We start from the raw sequence: 24111 nt of genomic DNA, 5'->3' as shown, positions 1-24111 counted from the left end.
TTTGTGGCTGCTCTGTACATTCAGGTTGACATATTTTAAGTATTCACTTTATCAAAATGTTATTTGCAACACTACTGGCTATAAATATTATTAAGAATTAAATTTGATTCACAGAGCAAGCATATTAGCTCTCTTACGGAAGTTTTTCAGGGAAGCAGATAAATTTTTATGAGGTTTTTCTAAACCACTGAATAGTTAATATCGTCTGGTAAGAGATGAGCAAAATCTGCTATAATTACAAAAAGCTTTGTATTTCTGTTTTAATAGAAAGTTAATAATTTGTAGTAAATGAATGAGATGTTCTGTTTTTAGCAATTAAAATGATCTGGGATTTTGCATTTTAGGTGGATTGGACGCTAAATATTGGAGAGCAAGCCCTCGATATATGTATTGTCTCCTTCAATCAGTCAGCCTCTTCTATTTTTGTTCTTGGCGAGAGAAACTTTTTTTGTCTTAAGGATAACGGACAAATTCGGTTCATGAAGAAGCTGGATTGTAGCCCAAGCTGTTTTCTCCCATACTGCTCAGGTGTGCAGGAACGTTTTCTTTGATCTTTTCCATGTGCCAAGACCATGTTATGTGTATCAGGAAAGCCACATTCACGCACATATTTTAATCATCTAGGGAGATAATTTCGTACTGAATATGTAATGGAAATTTTCATTTTCAGAGTTTGAGTAAATGATACAAAACACGCGTTTGGTTTGTTGGCCTCTTGCATACATTAATAATTTCCGTGGTATTCTGTTCAGGGTGTTTCCAATAGAACATCAGACTTCTTTATGAAAAGAATCATAGTGTCTGAGAGAATGACTTATTTGTAGTGAATGCCCAGTAAATCATTAGTTTGCATTGTGTGTTAATGAGATCCATGCTTTTACATGAAATGAAAAAAAAAGTTGGTTATTATCTATAGTTCCCAAGTCCATGAAATGACTTGTTTCTTTTGATATTTGTAACTTGAACTTTATAAATAATGTTGTATTATGTTATTTCAATCTTTATATATTAAAAGTAAGGGGAAATGCCAAGGCCTATGGAACTGCATCATAAAGAGATGATAATAATAATAACAACAACAATATGAATGGAAAAAAAGAATTGATTTTTGTTGTCAATCCCTTGTGAGACATATGATTTGTTGTTTCAAATGACTTGTTTTCTTAGTATCCTATTTCGATATCTTCTACCCACAGTATCTGAAGGAACAATCAATACTTTGATTGGAAACCATAGTAACATGTTGCATATTTATCAGGATGTGACACTGAAGTGGGCCACTCAACTTCCCCACATTCCTGTAGCAGTAAGAGTGGGCTGCTTGAAGTAAGTGATTTAATTTCACATAGTTTAATTGTACGATGTTAGCCAAGGGAGTTTTCTGAAGTAATGGCAAGTAATTTTAAATAATTACAGGTAATGTTGTGATGTTTGTATCAATAATAGAAATGTGGTATGTAACTTTTACTGGGAAGGAAAGATATAAAAAGCCTTAATTAACAATCTTTTGAATTTAATATTTCTCCTTTTTAAAAAATTATTTTTTGAATTTAATATTTCTGGCAAATGTGTGTTGTGAATTTAAGGTGAAAACTGTTTAGGAAACAAAGAAAGTAGTTTACCCAATAAGTTATTTTCCTTAAAATAAAAGATTTCTTCTGGCATTTAATGGATCTGGCATTTAATGTTTCCAGTCTTATGATGTCAGCTGATGAGGAAGTGTGTTTAGGCAGTATACCTTTTGGGAAGGGTTACTTTGCATTTCTCTTGTGAAACAGAAGCCATATCTAAACAGTAAACTTAAAATTTATAAGAAAACGTCTGAAATGAGACATTTAAGAGGTGATTATTCTAGATTATCAATATGAAAGGCAAAATCCTAGCAGACTCTTTAAAATTTCAGATTATGTTTCAGAATTAAAAAATCTTAACAAATGTGTAAAACTGCAACTTCCTATAAAGCCATGTAACTTCCCAGATTTTTTTTTCAATTCTGCTTACCTATAATATTTTATTTTACATAATCTATAAATGTATGGTGTCTATCAGGGTATTGTCCTGTATAATATTGTCCAAACTCAATGAGGGGCATTTTCGTTTGCATTAATAGTTGTTCTAAAGCTTGACCATTGGATACATGGAAACGGTTTCAAAGCATAAAATGTGTTTGAAAGAAATTGCTGCCTTATGTTTAATGAAAACAAACCAACATATACCTAGAGTTGCTATATATTTAGCATAAATTGGATTATTCTGTACATGAAGAATAATTTACGATTTTGAGATTGGCTTTTACGGTGCCCACCAGATGGTCTTTTTAAGTTCACTGGAATCGTCAGACTCACCATTTTGAATCAGATGGACTTAGAAGGATTTAGATCAGGGGAAATGTGTTGCCAGCTGGGCGACTGTTTCTCTTCTGGGAAAGTAATTCTTACATCAGCCCATCCAAGAGCTGCTCTGAGCCTCCCAAGCCAGTGCCAGAGCTGTTGCAAGACACATCTACACTGGGGGTAATGCAACCTTTCTTAACTTATAATCTCCATGCCCCTGTAGAGCCAAAATCTTTAAATATTACATATGTGTATTTTTGGCATGGGAGAGTGGTGAGTAGATAGACTATTGGAAACATTTGGTCTGAATATTTCTCTCTCTCTCTCTTTTGTTAGAGATTTTAGAGATTTGTTTATTATTTGAAAGGCAGAGTTACAGAGAGAGAGAGAGAGAGGGAGAACAGAGAGATCTTCAATCCACTGGTTCATTTCCCAAATGGTCTCAGTAGTCAGGGCTGGGCCAGGCTGAAGCCAGGAACCAGGGGCCTCCTCTGGACCTTCTGTGTAGGTGCAGGGGTCCAAGGGCTTGGTCATCTTCTGCTACCGTCCCAGCTACATTAGTAGGGAGCTAAGTCGGATGTGTAGCAACTGGAACTTAAGTGGATGCTCATGTGGAATGACCAGTGTTGCAGGTTGCTTAACTCACTATGCCACAGTGCTGAACCTGAACCTGACATTTTTCTGTTATAATGTACAATGTAAAATGTTATAATGTTATACTCACATGAAGTCAGTAGCCCCAAGAATGTGCAAACGTCCATTCAGACCAGATGTAAATTACAACTTAAGGATTCAGTAACTAAAATTATTATGAAGAAAAAACTGAATTTCCATATAATGTGCCTCATGCTGCAAATGTTTCATAACAGCAGGTCACATGTATTAATAAGTGTTTGTGAGTTTTCCTATTTTTATAGATTTTAAATATTATAAATGAATAAAAGCAGATATTGCAATTAATACTTTCAATTGCTATAATTTTAAGGAGTTATATACATTATTCCCCCTAGTATCTTTTTTATTCTTTATCACATAGCTATTCAGTCAACCTCTTCTTTTTTTTCTTTGTTTACCCGTTGAATATTTTGTTTATTGTTTATGGAGATGACATTTTAAATTTATGCTAAAAGCAAAAGCTAATGGTTCTACTAAACACAGAGTTCAAGAAATAAATAGCAGGGCTTGGTGCAATAGTCTAGTGGCTAAAGTCCTCGCCTTGAACGTGCCGGGATCCCATATGGGCGCCGGTTCTAATCCTGACAGCCCCGCTTCCCATCCAGCTCCCTGCTTGTGGCCTGGGAAAGCAGTCGAGGATGGCCCAAAGCTTTGGGACCCTGCACCCATGTGGGAGACCTGGAAGAACTCTTGCCTTCCGGCTTCGGATTGGCTCTGCTCCAGCTGTTGCAGCTGATTGGGGAACGAACCATCGGACGGAAGATGTTTTTCTCTGTCTCTCCTCCTCCTCCTCTCTGTATATCTTTCTTTCCAATAAAAAAAAATACAAAGCAAAAAGACCATAGTCCAGAAAGAAAACTGGCCAGAGTCATAAGCAGTAATCAAGTGGGAAGGTACCAATTTCTGCTTCTGAGAAACAGTTTTTTCCCTGGATGCAGCAATATTAACCAACTTTGATGTGCAGCTTCCCTCTGACTGCCTGAAATAATTCCATGTTGCTTCATCTCTGTAACACACAGATTATGTTGCTGTGATGTGGCAGTGTGACTTTCTTGTTCCTCTCTCTTGGAGTGGCCTCAAGCCTCCAAATTGAAAGCCCAGAAGCATACTCTGCACATCTTAGTATAATATAGAATATCCTGCAAACCACTCCAAGCTAGGAATGTATTCTGTGTTCTATTAGGTTGATAACTTTGATCAACTAACTGCAATTCGATCATTTTAAAATATCTTTATGTTTAGAATGCTTAGGTCCAGCACCAAACCCCCTTCAATCTTGCATACGCATTGCCATGTGCACATACACGCTCACACACTTCTGTTTCTCTCTCTACTTAGATATTGATGTAGGAACAGTCATGTGCCTCTTTCTTCCCCTTCACAGTCGATGGTGTGTTTTAGGTGGCTGACAAGAGAGAGGACAGGGAAGAGCTGTGGCCAGAGACAGCTGTTGATTTAAAGCAGTAGATGTTATTAATAGGCAATGCCTGCCCTCTCACTTTTGGTGATGTAGCCGACCCTTTTAACTGCTGTAAGTGGTAATCTGTAATGCAGTAACTTAGAATTAGGCTCTCCCTAAGTAAATCATATTTAGAAGCTTTTATACAATCCTAGTGATGCATGTGTATTAAAAATCTAAACATGCTAAACATTAAAAATGAATTTATATTCATGAAGCCAAATTTGATTTTGTAGTTAATAAGCAATTCATCTAGAAATTCAAATGGTTGCTTTTAGTGTTCATCTGTGTAAACTGACGCAATCAAAAAAGTAAGCAGTAGTCTGTTGTTATTCCAAGTGGTTTTCTTGATGGTAAATTTAGTCTGTCTGAAGCTTTCTCAAATAGTCTCTTTATTCCTAAGTAAAACCTGCTCTTATTAGAAGCAACTTGTTCATGTATGCACTGTTAGCATGAGATGAATACAATCTGCTTTTAGTTCTTTTCTTTGGGACATTTTCTTTTGTTTGTTCTGAGTGGACATGCTGAATATTTGAAATATAGGTGAAAGGAGATATGGACATATTTCATCCTTTCACAGGTTTCCATGTCTAAGGCAAGCAGAATGGGAACTTGTATTTGAATCATGTTGAATCTAAAATCTGCTTCCGAGGGACAGATACCCAGAGGAGTGTACTGCTGACTACTCCCTGGATTGGAGAAAGACAGATGCTATGGTGTGAATGTGCGCCCCATATTCCTGTGTTAGAAACAACATCCCCATGCGAGTGTGAAGAGAGGCGAACCTTCTAAGAGGTGTCCGGTGCGTGGGTGAATTAAGGGCATTTGTGCGGCAGTGGGTTCCTGATTCAAAGGATGACTTTGACCCCCTGCTCTCTTGATCTGTCCTCCCTTGCCTGTCATCTTTCAGGGTCCTCCTCCATCCATCCCCCTCCTCCTTTTGCTTTACCCTTTCATTTGCTTTTTTTTTTTTTTTAGAAGATTTATTTATTTATTTGGAAGTATTACGGAAAGAGGCAGGGCGTACGTTTACGGGTTCGGTCCCCAGATGGCCACCAGCCAGAAGCTTTATCACGGTCTTCCATGTGGATATGAGGAAGCCAAGCACTTGGGCTGTCTTCTGCTGCCTATTGCAGGCCGGGCCAGGGAAGTGAAGCAACTAGAACCTGAACCTGTGCCACATGGAATGCTAGTCTGTCACAGTGCCAGCACCCTCTGCCTTCTGCTGTGAAATGATGCGGTACGAGGCTCTCACCAGGTGCCAGTGCTACGTTGCTGGACCTCCTAGCCTTTGGAATCATGACCCAAATAGGTTTCTATTGTTGACAAGTATCAGTCAGTAGTATTCTGTTATGACAACAGAAAATAGAGTAAGATAAGAGAGATGGGAATTGAAATTGATATTTAACAGTAAAATTTTTAAGTATATTTTCCTCATATCTTTGAGTCATTCTAATGTTATTTATAAATAGCATTTGTATATTTTTTGACACTTACTTTTATATCTTCAACGGGAAAGTACTGAAAAGTGTTTTAAAAATTGAGCCTCTTAACTCCAGATGATGTAGTTAACTTTTTAACGATCTGAAAAAAAATCAAAAAATAAATTAGTTTTTAAAAGAATTTATTTTTATTGGAAAGGCAGATCAGATTTACAGGGAGAAGCAGACAGAGACAGATTTTCCATCCATCCATGATTCACTCCCCTAGGGGCCGCAATGGCCGGAGCTGAGCTGATCTGAAGTCAGGAACCAGGAGCCTCTTCATGGTCTCTCCTGTGAATGCAGGGTCCCAAGGCTTTTAGCCATCCTCTGCTGCTTTCCCAGGCTACAGGCAGGGAGCTGGATGGGAAATAGAGCAGCCAGGACACGAGCTGACACCCATATGGGATCCCAGTGCTTGAACCGGGCCCAAAAATAAATCATATTTAAAACAACTGGTGTTTTATGTGATATCTAAGTTTTGAACTTTAGTTTTGCTCTTCATAATTATGTTTCCAGATTTTTCCCCAAATTTTGGGCTTCTTCACAGTTATTTTCTGTCCAACATCAAGGTTTTGAAAAGTAGTCTGTTACTGTTTTAACTCATGGTTTCTAAAACGTTGATTAAGTCACCAGATTGTATTGGACTGGAGCAACTTTCTACTTTCAGAAAACAGTGACACCAAAGTCATAACTTCAAAGCCAGACTACAGTAATATGATAAACTAACAAGAAATGTATTGTGATATGCTTTTATCGTTATATAGATAGCATTTTATTTCAGACTATTGAAAAAAAATAACCCAGGAGATAGATGATTTTTTTAAATTCATGAAAAAATGGAATTATAAAATAAGTTTATTTTGGTGCAAAAAATATTAAACCCAAGCACATGAGGGTTCTTCAAAAGATTCATGGAGGGCCCAGTGCAGTAGTCTAGTGGCTGAAGTCCTCACTTTGCATGTGCCTGGATTCCACACAGGCACCAGTTCGTGTCCCAGTGGCCCCACTTGGGGAGTGAATCAATGGACAAAAGATATTCCTCTCTGTCTCTCCTCCTGTCTGTTCACTGACTTTTCAATAAGAACAAGATCTTTGGAGTTCAGGTAACCTTGCTCAGAGATGCAGGGGTCTGAATCTCCCAGCCACGTGGCTGTGGCTAGAAGAACCCATGTAGAGCCCATCCACCTAACTCCCCATCCACTGCTGCCAAGCAGTGAGCGAATCCTGAGGCTTTGTCCACTGGCTGCCCAGCGGTGACCTCTGGGGCCTTGGGGGTCTGGAATTACTGCCTAGGGACATCCATGGCTAAAGCCACAGTACGTGTAGGTGAGGAATGAATCCTGAGGGACACTCCATAACAGGGCCGCTGTGCTTACAGGTAAATGAGGGGGACTGAGATCTGATGATTTTATGGGAGAGACTGCAAGATCTGTATGGGTCAGACTCATAGGCACCAGCCCACATGGGGTTGAACTTGTTAGCTTGGAGTGTTGCTGACCACCACACACCATTCCGAGCAAAAGTTAGGGCAGGGGGCCTATCTAGCAGGACTAGATCCCAGCACCTGAATGAATGTCATAACAGGGGATGGGTCACAATAGACAGGGCCATTACACTAACCGGCACACAAGAGAACAAGGTTTTGGGGTAGATTCTGTGGGGCATGTGAGGGCCAAACCTTGTGGAAATGCAAGTCCCACTGGTTAGCTCAAGAGTTGGGGTGGTGATGGGCTGAGCTAGATGTAATATAGAACCTGCAACACTTATGGGTAAGGGACTGAGGATAGTCTGGGTAGTTCAGGCTGCAACATCCACATGTGTATCCTAAGACAGGGTGTGGGGTGGCCTGGGCCACAGCATTCATCAGCTCATACTAGTGGAGGAGCAGATTATGCTGGGCAAGGGCCTAGTACCTGCTGGCATGTGTGAAATCTGGGTCTAGGAGTGAGCTGAATGGGGAAACATTTGGAACTCCCCTAATGAATCATAGCTCCTGCTGGTGAGCATGTGATCCAGAGCTGGGAGTCAGGAAGGCTTGGCAAAGTAGCTCCAACTGTGGCTAGTGTGTGGGCTGGGTTTGGAAGAGGATGGACTGAGCAGGGCTAAACAAACCTTAGCTCACTGGCAAGTGCAGAAATCAGGGTGGAGCACAGGTCATGCCGAGCGAGGCTTTTATACCTACTAGTTTGCATGAGACAGGGATGGGAGCCGACTAAGCAGGGCCAGATTCTAGCACCCACCAGTGAGAGTTGCCAAGCTGGGTCAGAACAACCAATGGTGCATGTGTGATCTGTGGCTGGGAACAGGCTTGGTTAGGGAGCTAAGGGGATGTCCTGACTAGGTTGTGGTTCCCACTGGTGAGTGTGAAGGGCAGAGTAAGGGCTTTTATCCAGTCTGGACATGGCTGCAGTGTTCCTCGGCACAAGTATGAGCTGGGTCTGGGATAGTCCTGACTAGGCTAGATTCCAGCACCCACTGGTGTTCATGAGAAGCAGGGTAGGTATAGGATGGGCTAGGCTTGGTCTCTGCCTCTGCTGGGTCATGTGTGAATTGTGTCTGGGTATGGATGAGCCTTGGCTGGGCTGAAACATCCAACAGTAAGAACTAGAATAGGTTGAAGGTTATTCTGGAAAGGCCACTGTTCTTGCCAGGACAGGAGGTAGACTAAGTAGGGCTGGCCAATGGACCCACTAGTGTGTGTGAGATCTGGTTTTGGGAAAGATTCTGATGGAGGAGCTTTGGGAAACTCCTCTGTTGGGACACAGAGGAGCAGCCTAGACCAGGCCAGGACACAGTACCTACCGGCTTACATTTGGCGCAGGTTGGGGGCGAACCTGGCTGGGTCAGTTCACATCATCTGCTGGCAAATCTGAGCACCAGAATGGAGTGTGGGTCAGGTCAGGTTGGATCATAACACAATCCAGTGCACAAGAGGGCTAGGACTGGGTGCCTGCTGAGCTGGGCTAGGCTGTAGTTTCCACCAGCATGAGTCGGAATTGGGGGTGGGCTGGGCCCAACCAGGCTATAGCACCCACTGGCAAATGTCGAAGAGAGTGGGACCATGCCAAACTGGGCCGCAGCACCCAACCAGCTGTGAGACCCGGGGGGAGGGTGAAGAAGCAAAGCCGATATGGGGGCTTTGGAGAGGGCTTCCCTGCTGGACCACCACTCCCACTGGAGAGCGTGAGTTGGGATGGGGGCAGAACCAGACTGGGCAGGGCTAAAATACTTGTAGGCCTCATTTGTGCTGGAGCAGGGGAAAGTCAAGATGGTTTGACTTAAGTCAGCCATCTGAATCTCTCAACCACGTGGCTGTGGCTAGAAGAACCCGTGTAGAGCCCATCCCCCTATCTTCCCATCCACTGGGAGATAGGTGGATGCATAAGTCAGAGTGGTTGGCAGATGTTGGCATGGGGGGCAAAGTTTTTCAAGTTAAACTGCAGAACTACCTGGAGCATGCAAGATTTGAGAGTGGGAGTGGGCTCAGTAGGGAAACAGTGGACACTCTTCAGGACTGGGACAGGTATAACTAGACAGAGAGTGGTACCCATCTGCAGGTGAGTGGGCTGGATAGTGGGGCTGGTTGGGTTGAAATAGGCTTCAATGCCCATGGACATGTATGAGAGCTGAATGGGATGTGGGACAGACAGGACCAGTCTGTTGTACTGAATTGCTCGACTCAGAACCTCAACCATGGAGAGAATTGCAGGTTCCATGGTCTGACGATGGAGTGCGTGAGTCAGAGCTGGGCCTCCTCAGTGGTTTAGATGGAGCAGTGGACAGCATATCCAGTTGCACATGGAGGATTTGGCAGTACATTAGAGTCTGCAGAGGACACCTGGTACCATAATAGAGAACAGAGGGCAGCACATATTGATCAACTACCCTAGCCAAGGGTTGGCAGTGAATAACTGGGCAATTGGAGATTCTAAAGTGGACTATGTCAGCTGATGGATTCTGGAGAGATTTCATTGTGCTTGGAGTGGTGAGATTAGCAGTATTTTGGAACTGTTGAACTATGGAAACCTCATGAGGTGGCCCCTCAGAGCATGCCCCACATCGGGGACTCTGGGGTAGTGTCAGTTGACTGCCCTCCATCTCGGTGTACAGAGCCTTTTGGGAGTCTGGGTGTGGCTTCTGTTCTTGTCTCCCACCTCCTCCAGACACAGGAAGGAAAAAAAGAGAATGTGAAAATGGTTATCTCACCCACCTTCCTGTAGCTCTTGACCCTCATTGCCCTAATCAACTATGTAAAAATCATCACAAATAAAAATAATTTATAATTAAAGATTCATGGAAAATGAGTGTTAGGAGATCATGTCTAGATTTAAATCTTCCTTATGCCAAAATAAACACATTTTTAACTATTTTAAATAAAGTTTTTGAAGTTCCTTATCAACTTAGTTGGAATGTTTTGTTTGCTAGCAGCTCTTGATAGTAGTTTTACGTTGGGATTTTTCAGAATTTTAAGTTAGGGATCTGTGGAAAATATGACATATTGTATGTGTAAAAATCAGAGGTTAATTTGTGACTAGACGATATTTGATCAACTTTGGTAAAACTTTGGTACTGTAAACAGATTTGACATCCATGTAATTGAAAGCAGTAATTCTATCGTCACAATTTGTTTTATTTGGCATGCTTTCCTTAGGTTTTTAATTTTGAAGTTCTTTTAAGTTAGGGAGCGACCACCTGCTTCATTGAGATTATGATAACCTAGCGGAGAAAAATGGGGACTTCTAGGTAAATTATACCTCTGACCCAAACTTGGCAGCTTCCTCAGAGTGCCAGGGGAAGCATTGGAGCAGTTCATTACTTTCTTCTCTCAGCTCTAGAGTTCCTATCCCATTTTTCTCCTCCATTGGCTAACCTTTGACTCCACCGACCTGCAGTCCTTTCCAACATAGGCGAATAAACACTCTAGGTATGTGAAGGTTAGAGGCCCATGGGCCCGGCAGGTACCCTGAAGCAAGTATGTTCAGAATTAATTTGGCACCTCCAATTGTGGTTTGTTTATGATAGGAAACCAGATAGAATTTAATAGTGTATATCTTGAATCTTAGGACTTAGTACTTTTGTTACCAACAATAAGAAAAAAAACCAAAACAAACAAACCACCAATTGCCAGTTACATTTACTCTTCAAAGGAAAATTTTTTTGTCTTTCTGTGCCTGGTTATCTTCAAGAATTGCAGAGCAAAACAGAAAATTTCACTGGAAATAAATTTCTGTCTCAGATATAGAAAAGACTTTTAAAAGAGTCATTGTTGACATGAAAGGGAAAAAGATTCTGATTTTCTGGAATGTAAGCCTTAGGAAACATGGCAGAGTGAAAAAGCATGTGGAAATGAGAAACTTATGACCCCAGGAGATGACTTGTTATAAATTACTTCATCATTCGGTGGGTATCACAGTTGGGTGATGTTTCCGTGTGCCCCTTACTTACCTTTCTGAGTGGACATCAGCTTTGGTGTAGGGTGAAGGTCATTTCCATAAATATCACTGTTCTGAACGCATTGAGTAGTTGCTGCACAATCACATTATATGGTCTACACTGTACAGAATATAAGTTAATGAATAACAAAGAAATAAAGTGGCATTTCTTTAAGAAATGCTTAGCTTGAATAGTAAATAGCTTGTTTTGTAGATTTTGGAATGTAAATCCAATGGATCCATTTTGGGATGAAGCTTTCCATCTTTTTATAGAGTAGGAATCGTCGTTTTTTTTTTTAAGATTTATTAATTTTTATTGGAAAGGCAGATTTATAGAGAGAAGGAGAGACAGAAAAATCTTTTATCCCTGGTTCATTCCCCAAGTAACTGTCATGGCTGGAGCTGAGCTGATTTGAAGCCAGGAGCTTTTTCCTTAGTGTCCCATGTCGGTGCAGGGTCCCAAGGCTTTGGGACATTCTGTTCTGCTTTCCAAGGCCACAGGCAGGGAGCTGCATAGGTAGAGGAGCAGCGGGGACACGAACCCTCACTCTCATGGGAACCTGGAACGTGCAAGACGAGGATTTAGCCAATGAGCCATCGCCCCGGGCCTAGAAACATGTATTTCAGGTGTTGCCAATGCAGCATACTCTGGGAGGTTATTGAATTGCATTCTGTTTAGAAGAAGGAAAAAGCAGATTTGATAATGGTTGAAAATGGCACTTTCAGAATCACAAAAAAGTACTTCCCCTTAAGAATTAAAAAATGTAATAGAATTAACTTCATCACCAATACTACTATATTATTGAAAACTCCTTGATAACTTATGTGCTTTGTAGTTAGCTATCAAAGACAGATTCTCTTGCTCTAGAAAACCATAGTGTACCTTTTGCAATTTCACTTGGTCAAAATTTTATTAGAGTGTTGTATTGTTTTTACTGAGATGAAATCAATACTCTTAATTGTAAATATAGGCTTGGGATTTTTATTTGATAATAAATAGAAAAAGAGATTAGAGCTATACACACACCTTAATTCCATGATAGTGTGGTTCAGGAATAGTTTAAAAAATCTTATTTTTGGTGTGAGGATAGTATAATAGTTAAAGCAGGGAACTGTAGTCAGTGGACTCTAGGATCTTCAGTGAGTCAGTTAAATTCTTCACCTCAGCTCTTGCTTTCTGTAAAGTGGACCCAAGAATAATACCATTCCCAGGTGGCTGTCAAGAGGGTTGTGTAAGTTAGCATAAGCTCTGTCTTTTTTTTTTTTAGCATAAGCTCTTAGAACAATGCTTGGTTCATGGTACGTAGAACTCACTGTATATATTTTAACCAACATTTCTATCAGTTTTGGTACATTTGTCAGCTTGCTTGCTTCTGGCAATCCCTAGAGAATTTGTAATTGTAGTCATTAAATCTCTTGCAGAAATATAATTGCCACCGAATGATATCAGCTTTAGATGATTGGAAAACCAGGCAAGGAATTATAAATATCATGTAATGAGTCATTTAGCAACATCATTTAGTGCCTCTGTATGCAGAGTTCTGTTTTAGTTGCCTTGTTTGCTGAATTGTGTCGGGTTCTGATAGAACAAGTCAGAGGGAGTTGGAGATTTTGTGTCTTAGAGTGATTTAATTTAAAGGAAGGCAAATAGTTAAGTTCTTTAAGATCAAGGACTCACAGTGCTGTCCCCATCCAGGCCGGGCTGAACTAGTACCTGCTGCAATACAAAGGACAAGCCTTGCCTTTCTTTTTCCACCTTTGAATCAGTCCCACAGCCAACCTGGGGGAAAATATTTTGGTTCACGGTTTAAATAGCAGTCAGCGGTCTTTTCTTGTTGTTGATACCGTTTTTCACTTAGAGAAAATTGGAAAGATGGTTATCTCTTTAGTGCTGCCAAATATATTGTTATTATGCAGACCCTGCAGGCAGCAGCTGCACTTATTTTTCAAAGGACATGCAACCAATCTAGCTATCATAGTCCAACTTTAATATTACTGGCTATATTTGGTCTTTTCACTCACAGTTGCATGCATAGTAACTAAGACTTTCGGTCATAACATTAAAAAGTGAATGATGAGTGCGGTATTTTGATAATCTGTCTTCTCTTTCATCTGTTCTTGATTTTAGTTTTCATATTATACTATTGTTTCTGAGCACCTCTGATCACAAGTATATGTTCGACTTCTATCTAATACGTCTGTTTTTTTCAGGGCAGTTATGTAAGTATATAATGTATTGAAATGATTTGCTTTGACTTGACCCAATTAAAATTTACTTTAGCTCTGAGCCAACTGAAATAAGATTGGGCTGATTTATGACACTGTGTTCTTCCAGTAACACTGAACTGGAGCAGACCTACTTATTGTGCTCATGCTGGCTTCCAAAACGTACAGATACTTATTTACAAAGACAGAAAAATTATGCACCCTCGTTGCATTTTAATCTTGTGGTAGGCAAAATAGAGCATAGTAAGAGTTTGTTTGCCTTTTGATGTGATTTTTGGTTTGCAACTTGATGTACTAAATAGCAGCAAGATGAAAAGCTGGCGCAGCATGGCTGTGTCTGTTCCTTGATTACAGTCATGTGGTCACTTTGGTGCCATATCTGTGAAATAAAGTAGTATTCAATAGCCCTAATTTGATATTTATTTCGTACCTGACACTAGATTCCTTAAGTGACCTACACCATTAGTTTTTCAAATGGGTGCTACTTTTTTTTTTAATGGTATAGATGAGCTAAAAGAGAGATTTATAAATTGGCGTACCAGGTCTTGGGAGTGAATAGATGACACACAAAGGACAGCCAAGGGAGTGGATGTGTGCAAGGGTAGGACCCCCTCACAAGCAACAATGAGCCATCTTGGCATTGAAACAATAGCTGCACTCATCCCTCACCTGAAAGAGCCACACTAAGGATCGGTTGGTGGAGCCTGAGGAGAGTGGCCATGGCTTTCAGAACCCCTGCTAACAAGAACTGGTGGCTTGGATTGACAGGCACCATATGCCTTTGGTGACCCTGCCATGAGGAAGCTGAGGCAATAAAAGGCCTGACCCTGCTTTCCTCCCCGTCTCCTGTGTCTTGCCAATGATCCTCATTGGCCAATCTCCACTGGAAGCCAGGGGAAGAGGGATGCTTGGATGCAGTGGTCAGCTTCTTCTGGCACAGAACAGATTGCAAACAGATGGAAAGTTTGCAGGGCAAATGGAAAATATCCAGTTCACAGAGACACTACTTGGAAAATAGTTTTTCACTGTCAAAGCTTCAGTGAGGCTGGAATTTTCGGCTTCTGCCTCATATCATTTGACCTGTTTGTTTTTAATTTTTAAATGTGTTTTCTTAATTATGCTAAGGATCCTGTAGCCTGAATCTCTTTTCTTGCAGTTTCCCAGGTTGCCTTTAGGATTTTGGGAAAATTAACGGTCTGTCCTGCTTGTTTTCTTCTTTATGATACATTTAGAGATAGCAAAACAATCCCTTTAGAATTGTAATTGCACAGGTCTGTCGAAGAGAGGGAAGTGAGGAAAGTGTGATTGTCTTCTTGAGATGTACATATGGAATATATCAAATCTGTTTTTTCCACATTAAGGACAATTTAAAAATGCTAAAAACAAACAAACAAACAAACCCAGTCCCTACACTATGTAGATTGGATTAGGCATCATGCCATAGGAATGACTTTTGGGCAGGCATACACAAACATTTATTTTTGTTATTAGTCTTCTTCCTTCCTAAAATTGACACACCTCTGAGACCATTTTCCCTCTGTCTAAAAACACTCTTTACTGTTTCTTTTAGTCTGTGTCTACTGGTAAGTAAATAATATTTCTGTTTCCCTTGGAAAATACTTACTTATGTTTGTGTCAAGGGCATTTTTGCTGGGTATGGAATGCTAGATCAAAAGTTATTTTGTTGCAGCATTTTGAAATTATCAGCACACCAGTCTGGCTTTTGTAGGTGTGACTGGGAATTGATTTGTGTTATTATAATTATTACTTCTTTGAAACGGTTGTCCATTTTAGGATGCTTTTAAGAGCTTTCTGTTTTTGGTTTTCACCAATTTTATTGTAATAGGCTAAAGGTGATGAATTTATTCACAGCTTGTTCCATGTTAAAGCAGTTATTTTAAGAGGACTAAGAAGGTTATGGTTTTAAATAGTTAGGTTTATAGTAAAAACAAAGAAGTAGGGAATGAAGGCTAGTTGGGATAAGGTGGCAGATTATTTTTTTAGGAATTTTTACATATTGTTTATTCTGCTCCTTAACAAAAGCATGATATTACAAGGATTAGGATGAATCTAACAAGATCTTTTTTTCTCTTATCTGTGGCAAGAAAGTAGAGGAGAAAGAAATTATAATTTTTTCTCTCTCTTTATTTAGAGCACCGGAAAAGAAATGATTGCAAGGGAACTCACTGATTAGTGTATCATAGCATAAAATAGATTTGTTAGCATTTTCTTTTGTCTTTGTCATTTTGTTATGAAACAGTACAAGTGAAAAGAAAATGCTTTTTAATGAAAAGCATTTATTCAGAAGCATTATACAAAGCCGAGGATTTGCGATTCTGTTACTGTAGAAGGCGTGTTATCTTGTCCCGGTGAATGTCCATCTGCAGTGAAGGCCATCCTGCTTGGGAGGCACTCTTCCTTTCAGACATCAGGAACATTCTCTGTTATCATCAGCGATGCTTCCCGTAGTCAGGTCTATTATACTGGGCATGAAAGCGTAGACAAAAGACAGCAACTTTTCTGATTCAAAAGTCGCAGAGTCTTTTTTTTTTTTTTTTTACCGTCACTAAATTGTATTGGAGGAAAAGTGATGAACTGCTTTTCTTTTGATGGTAATCTGAGAAAGCTTGCTTATTAAATCCTGTAAGCCAGATATTTGGGTTGTTGGATTGATATTGCACAACGGAAAGTATCTGAAGCATTTTGATTTCTTGAAAGGTTATGTTGTGAAAAACTTGTTTTGTAAGAGTAGATGTACAAAAAGCATATGCCATTGTTATTACCTAGAATCCAATAAAAGATAACTTTTGCAAATTATTACCACATGTGTGTGGGTGTTGCTTTCATAGGTTATGTTAGATAGCAGAGTAGTTTGTTTCACATTTTAGGCTTTGAAAACCTCATTCATTGTCAATATTGCTGTGACTGTAGTATATTATATAATAGAAACAGCACAGCGTAAAATATTTTGGTTAGTGCTTTAAGTGACAGATTCTATAATTTATTGAATAAAATAATGAGATTTACAGGGACATTGTTTGCATAGTGTATCTGTAAGGTATCTTTTTTCCTAAGCTTTTTTTTTTTTTTATTAATTGCATTGCATTTTGCCTTAAAGCCCACAGTTGAGGAACAGTAGCAACAAATGAATTTGATGATTGGCAATTCATTGGTAAATATAATTTTCAGCTTATAGTTGTAACCTATGTTTGTCTTTAAAATATGACCTAACTGCATGCATACAGTAAAAAAAAAAAAAACTAGTTTTTTTCTTCATATGGTTTGTGTTTATTGGATTCAAGTGGGTGGCAAAATTCTCAAGTCATTGAATCCAAAAGGAATTTTTAATGCATAGTAATAGCAGAAGCAGTGATAATAAATGGTAATTAGCAACTGTAAAGGAGACCTCGTTCACTTCTCACCATAAGGGCGTTTACTCTGTGTATTCTGTTTCTTTTGATGGCTTCATAGAAGCTGTCCAGAATTTCAAAACATTTCCTTATTTGTAACAAAATATATTTAAAGAATTGGTTGTTTGATTTAACAGTATAATCTTTGCCTTGTCCCATACATTTTTGGGGCAGATGTTTTACTAATGATTCCTCAGTTGTAGAGGCTGGTAGACATTGTTAAGATATTTTTCTTCTGTTGCTTACCATGTTACAAACTGGGACAAAGTGCCAGTAGATTTGGTTAATTTATATATTGCTAAGTGTGATTATGAATAAATAAATGCTATAATCCTGGACTAGAGAGACAGAATTATATTATAATGAAACTATTTCATCATATTTTATCTAGATTGTATTTTCTTACAATGTTGCTACATTGTGTTCTCCAAAAATGAGATTCTACAAGTCAGTTTTTAAATACTATTAGGATAACCGGCCACAATCACCAAAAGACAAATAAATCGAAACCCAGGTAGAAGTGAAATGCTGCACACTCTTTGACGTGTGTGTGTGTGTTTGTGTGTGTGTGTGTGTGTGTGTAGAGCTGGTGAAGCCTGAAAATGTAAGTGAACGCATGTTATTATGGTTAGTAAGAGGTAGATAGGCTGGATGTTGTTGGCTCATGTTCTCAACTACTTAGGCAACCAGCTGAGTGTGTGCCTCACCAAGGTCCATTAGCGGAATGCGGGAAAGGGTGTGCAGTCCCTGCTGAGATGCAGCTGGGTGTGGAGGCTGCAGACCCCTCCGTTTTCCTTAGGCGAGAAGGGATGACCAGAATTAACCGGTAGGTTGCCCGGGGGAATGATGAAAACAGATTTAGAGATTTGATTTGTCAAGAGTAGCCTTAACTTTCTGGCAGTGGTGAAGTAGATGAGAAAACAGCTATTACTAAGTTTCTGACTTTCTTGTTAAATGGGATTGTGCCCCCCCCCCCCCAAAATAATAAAAAAAAGATCTTTGCTGATCCAAAGATCTGATTGTTCACTAAAGGTTTGATATTTGGTAGCATATGTTATGACTTTCGGAAAGCACCATTCATCCCAGTTTTGTACCCTACTGACCTCTGGTCTGATTAGGATTCTCTGCCTCGCTCATTTGATGATGTACCTGCATTATTGTGGGAGTTTTCAAGTTATAAACACATATCAGGACAAAGAAATCTGCATGTCAGCAACCTGTGTTTCTAAGTGTCGATGGGGAGCATCTGGGTATTGAGGATGTACTAAAAATACAAGCTTGCTGATTTCTCCATCTTCTTATTCACATCCCAAGTTCCATGCCTCCTCTTGCTGCCGATCTAATCTTGATGAATGAATTCACACGCAGCCCTCCAAGATAGCACACTTGGGAAGTGTAACTCTTTTCTCTATTTAAATGCTCATCATATACTATTGTTTATTCCTTCTCTGGTATATTTATTTGTTGACCTTCCTTGTGCTGTTTCTAACTAATCCAAAACCCTACCCCATAGGTCTGCGTTTTGTAAGTATGCTTATTGAAAATAATTTAAGCATTATCAGTTCTGTTAGGTTGGAAGCAAAACCATGGTCATTATGTATCTAACGACTTGTTCTGAGCAAGAGAATTCATAAAGATGTATCTAGATGGGCCATGTGTAGGATGATCATATATTTCATCCTCTAAACTGGGGTGTTTCTGAGAGTGAAAGGGAGTTTTGTTAGTAATTTTACCAAGACAACCAGGACATTAACATGGGTTATCCTGGAAAATGGATGGTTACACCTGCTAGGTGGTTGCATTTAGGAGTGAATTTGCTCAGAGGACACTGACAATGCTTGCATGCATTTTTGATTAACTGAAAGGGCAAAGGTTATTATTGGCTTTTCGTGGAGAGGTGTCATACTGCTGATATATGTCGTGCATTGCACAGTCCAGAGCACACAACAAAGGCTGCTTGGCTCCTTCCTGTGCCAGCTTCAGTGCTAGCTTCTGGGGATGCGTTTATGAGCAAAGCAGTTATGATCCCTAAATTCATGCATCTGGTGGTTGAGGGATACTAAGATTAAATGCATAATTCCACTATAAATATATCATTCCAGCAATGAAAATGCTACATAATATTATGTTACTTTTGGGACAATGTGTAAAAGGGGACCAGAGCTAAAATGTGAGGTCAGGGGGAAGCATTTTCTGATATTTGAGTTGAAATTTGGATGATGAATTGACCTGAAGTTAACTACACAATGATGTAGTGAGCATGGCAGGAGGAAGAGCATAACAGGTGCCAGAAAACCCAAGTATTGGAAGAGGGTCAGTGTGGTTGGAGGACTTGGGGTTGGAGAAGATGACTCGAGGAGCTTGCTGAGGTAAACCAGTGGGCTGGGCACAACTTAAGCATTGGAAGCTTGCAAGTAACATGATGAAATTTGAGTGTGAAAGAAGAGTGCCCTTCTGAAGTATCATCTAATTGTTCTGCTATGTTGCCTTAAAAAGGCTGCCCACAGCATTCAAGTCTTAGTCTTGATCATTTGTACTTGTTGTCTGATTCTTGCATGTTCTCCTCACATATCCACCTTGCTGACTGCTAGAAAACTACCTTGGCTTTTGTTCCTCAGAGAAGTCCAAAGAAGTCCTATGTTGACATTTCAGTGGTTCAGAAATAATGGCCGTTGTTGTTCTTTTTCTTTTTCTTTTTCTTTTTTCTCTACTGACTGTCTCGTATTCAGTGGAATGTTCTATTCCTTTCCTTCATGCCTGCCGATGTCATCCATTCTGTTGCCTTCCTTTGACTGATGTTGAGGTTCTTCATCTTTATTTTGCTTTTACATTGTATTTTCCATTAAGTTTCATGTTCCTTCAAGGAAGTATCAGGGTAACCTGCCTATCCCTAACCTCTTAAATGGTGCCTCCACACAGTATGCTAAACGAACATCTTCAATGGCAAAATAAATTACAATGAAATCAAATCTTTATAAATGTGCATTACTTCCACAATAGAAAATTGGCACCTCTAAAATTTGTGTCCTTTTTTTCTAGTTAGTAATTTACTTGTTTAGTCTTTGAACATGGTCAGATATAGTAGGCTTGTGTTGGCTTTTTAGTAAGTGTAATAGGTGTAATAGGTGTTGATTTTAAAGAAACGGTTGAACTTGAAATTAGAAATTTCTTTACTACAAAAAATATTTTGTTCAAACCCCATACTAAAACTTCTGTAATTTCTGCAATTTGCCCTGACAACTTCTTTTTGCAGAGTTCTTGCTACTTTTAGTGTCTTTAGAGAATGACCCTGGCTCCCCCATTTTACTTGTCCTTTATTTGGGAATTCTAATTACCATGTCTCTTTCATTAAATAATATAACTCGTGATCAGTGAAGCTAATGGTGTGTAGCAGTAATAACTGAAAGCCGTTTTCATAGACCTCAAATTGCACCCTTTAAACATAGCTTTAAATTTTCCATTCCTAGGGAGTCAACATGGACCAGTGACCAAAAAAATTCCCCACTATGAATAAGGAAACTTAGTTTCCAAGACTGATTTCTTCCCGACTCCCAAACTTTTATATTCAGAGTCTTGTATGTTAAGGTGCACTAACATAAAGTTTTGCAAATCATGATTTTGCTGGAAGAGGCCAGTAAGTGTAATAAATTACTTTTTTTTTAAAGATTTATTTTTATTATTTTTTCATTGGAAAGGCGGATATACAGAGAGGAGAGACAGAGAGGAAGATCTTCCGTCCAATGATTCACTCCCCAAGTGAGCGCAACGGGCCAATACTATGCCGATCCGAAGCCAGGAGCCTCTTTCCGGGTCTCCCACGCGGGTGCAGGGTCCCAAAGCCTTGGGCCGTCCTCAACTGCTTTCCCAGGCCACAGGCAGGGAGCTGGAAGGGAAGCGGGGCTGCTGGGATTAGAACCGGTGCCCATATGGGGTCCCGGGGCGTGCAAGGCGAGGACCTTTAACCACTTGCGCCACTGCGCCGGGCCCTATTCATACTGGTCTTAAGAATTCCATTTGAACTGTTATGGGCTGGCCCCTTAAATGTATTTAATTTTAATTTTTAACATTTTTTGAATACTTTTTTTTAAACAGATTCAATATAGTTCATAAGTACAATTCTCAGAATTTGAATGATGTTTCTTCTCCACCTCTCTTTCTCTTCTACTCTCCCTCCCTCTTTTTTTTTTCCTTTCTGTTTTTAGTATTTTTAGAGCTTGTTTTTGGTCTGGCATTATTGGCATTATTACATAGCAAGATAGGCCTCTGCCTTCGACACCAGAATTAGAGCCCAGAGCTTCATCCAGGGGTCCCTTATTCTGCTGTTTGCCCAGGCACTCTGGAGGTTAGGGAGTGGAGCAGCCTGGATCCAAACCTGAGCCCATATGGGATACCTACATTGCAGGTGGTGGTTTAAGCAGCTATTGCTGTTTAGTTTTTGAGATAACATCTTTTAAATTTTTATTATGATAAAAATGCTTAAGGATTCACCAAATAAAATTTAACATGTAAAAAGCAAAAAGACCCTAATTTAAGGGGAAGACAGATGACTACAAACAATAAGTGGAAAAAATGACCATTTCACTCATATACAGTACATTTAAAATAATATCAGATCGTTCTACTAAAGCAGTGTGACAGTCTTAACCACTGGTTTCACACAGGTATAAAAGTTTTACAGAGCTGTATTTATAGCAGAATTGATAAACACAGGCATCTCCTTTTTGTATTTTGTTCTCATAGTTTGTTTAAAACTTTCTTCACAACCTTCTTTGTTTATAAATTTTAGCTTGTACATATAAGGGGAACATGCATTTTTTTTCTGTATCTGCATATGACTTATTCCATTCAACATGATGTCTTTCAATTGCATGCAATTTACTCTAAATGGTGGGCTTTCCTGTTTATGCACGAGTAGTATTGCATTGTGCCTCTGTACCACCACATTTTCCTTTCCATTCCATGTGATGATAGACACACCCTGACTGATTGTAACGTTTGGCTGTTAGCAGTGCTGCTATAAACATGGTGCCACAGGTATCTCTTGGATAGAACATGTTTATGTTTTTGGGTAATACCCAGTGGTGGGGTTGCAGGATCATATGGAAGTCTATTCCTAGTTTTTTTGTTTTTGATTTTTTATTTTTTTTTAAAGCATCTGCGTACTGTTTTCCACAGAGGTTGCACTAATTTATATTCACAAAAATAACGTTCCCTTTCCTCCACATCCTCATCAGGTTTTGTTACTCTCTGTGTTTTCTACTTTAGTCATTTTGACAGTGTTAAGCTCATCTCTAGCGGTAGGTTTGATTTGCATTTCCTTGATGGCTAATGATGTTGGCCATTTGTGTTTCTTCCTTTTTTTTTTTCCTTTTCTTTTTTTAAAGGTTTGTTTATTTATTTGTTTATTTGTTTGGGGCTAAGCCAAGCAAAAGCTAGGAACCTAGAACTTCTTTCCAATAAATTTTGAAAGTGAGCAGCCAGGAATTGAACTGATATTCATACCTGGTGCCAGCTTTGCAGTCAGGGGCTTAATAGACTGGACCCCTTTTACTTTTTTTTTTAAGTGGGTAATACCATTGTTTCCACAGTAATATTATCATTTTTGCCTGTATCTGGGGTTAGGGGAGTAACAAAGGGAAAAGCCCCACCCAACCTCCTACCCATCCCAGATCCCCAAAGGGAGGTGCACTTCGAGGGTCCTGCTCAAACAGTTTTGATAGCTCATCAGCTCTGGATTGCTGCCGATCTTGCAGTTCCAATCGCAATGAAACCTATTCAGAGTCCACTGGCTGACAGTCTCTTGATGGTTGGGGTTCTAAGATCAGCAGTTCAGTTGGAAGGATCTCTAAAGAAACTTCATCTGAGATGATCCCAGACCTGATTCTTGTGTGCGTTTGCTAGTACAGAGTCCAACACCGTCCGTCACACCAATCAGCTCATGCACATGCTGGTCGTTGTGATTGCTGGATCCGTTCTGCCCCCTACCCTGTCTTCTTCGTGAATCACTGGGTGTTGTAGTCCAGCTCAATCCTACCCACTTCACACTCGGTCTTCATGCAAACCAGTTGGAGCTGCAGCCTAGTTGGGGAGACTCCCCATAAACCCCACCAGTTCTGCCCCCTACCCTGGTTTCCATGCTTGCCAGTATGTACCGCAGGCTTGTCCAGTCTGTCCCACCTCGCATTTAGTTCTCACACATGTCAGTGGGCATTGAAGCCTAGTTCAACCCAACCAACCTACTATCCAGCCCATATTCATACTGGCAGGTGCCTTTCTGTCTAGCCACCCCTGCCCCTGTCCTGGTTTTTGTGCTGTCCAGTGAGAGTGGTAAACCCGAGGGAGGTGCCCACTATTTCCCTTCTAGGCTACACCCACTCACAGATTATGCACTATTTAGGTGGTTCTGGCATTTGATTTGGCAGAATTAGCTCCCAGTGCCAGTCTCTGCCAGCCAATGCTGCGGCTAAGCCCAACCAACCCTCTGCCACTCTAATTTTTGCTTGCACCAGTCGGAACAGTCAGCCCACCGTGGCCCTTCCCTTGTCTTGCTCACATGAGGCCCACCGGTATTATAGCCTTGCCTATTCTGATCTGCCCCCATCCTGACTCAGGCTTTCCAATGGAAATAGTTATCCAGCAGGGGAGCCCACATTCCCCTCCTGGCTTTGCCTCCTCGCCCTGATCATCACATGTGCTGTTTGGGCGCTGCAACCACATCTGATATGGCTCATCTCACCTTGGCATTCCTTAATGTGTACTGGTATGTGTCACAACTGAACCTGGCTCAACCCACACTCTGTTCTGGTGCTCAGATTCACTAGTGAGTAATGTGATTAGGTTCAGCCTGGTCTGCCCACAACCCATGCCATGTGTATGCCAGTGGGATAATTTCCATAGCCTGTTCTGGGCTGTTTCCTATTGTGCTTCTTGTGCTTACCTGCAGGGACTATGTCCTGCCAGAGAAGTTGTCCAGGCTCCTCTTAGAAGGTGTCCCCTTAGCTCCCCAACGGGGCCTATTCCCAGCCTTAGATCATGTACAGGCCAGTGGTTGCTCTAACTCAGCTTGGCAGAGCCCCTCACTTGTCCTGACCC

General features: G+C 40.3%; 1 protein-coding gene across 1 annotated transcript in view; it reads left to right on the top strand.

The window, feature by feature from the left end:
• The window catches only part of BBS9 (Bardet-Biedl syndrome 9), a 333069-nt gene that overhangs the window by 78845 nt on the left and 230113 nt on the right, over positions 1-24111 (top strand). Inside the window, exons 8-9 of the mRNA XM_040965097.1 lie at positions 345-528; positions 1197-1326. Coding sequence (XP_040821031.1) covers positions 345-528; positions 1197-1326 — 314 coding nt within the window. The remainder of the gene's footprint in view (positions 1-344; positions 529-1196; positions 1327-24111) is intronic.

Source organism: Ochotona curzoniae, unplaced genomic scaffold (genome assembly GCF_017591425.1).
Source record: "Ochotona curzoniae isolate NIBS_2020 unplaced genomic scaffold, NIBS_Ocur_1.0 scaffold_3835, whole genome shotgun sequence".
NCBI lineage: Eukaryota > Metazoa > Chordata > Mammalia > Lagomorpha > Ochotonidae > Ochotona > Ochotona curzoniae.
This window is presented reverse-complemented; position numbering and strand designations above follow the sequence as displayed.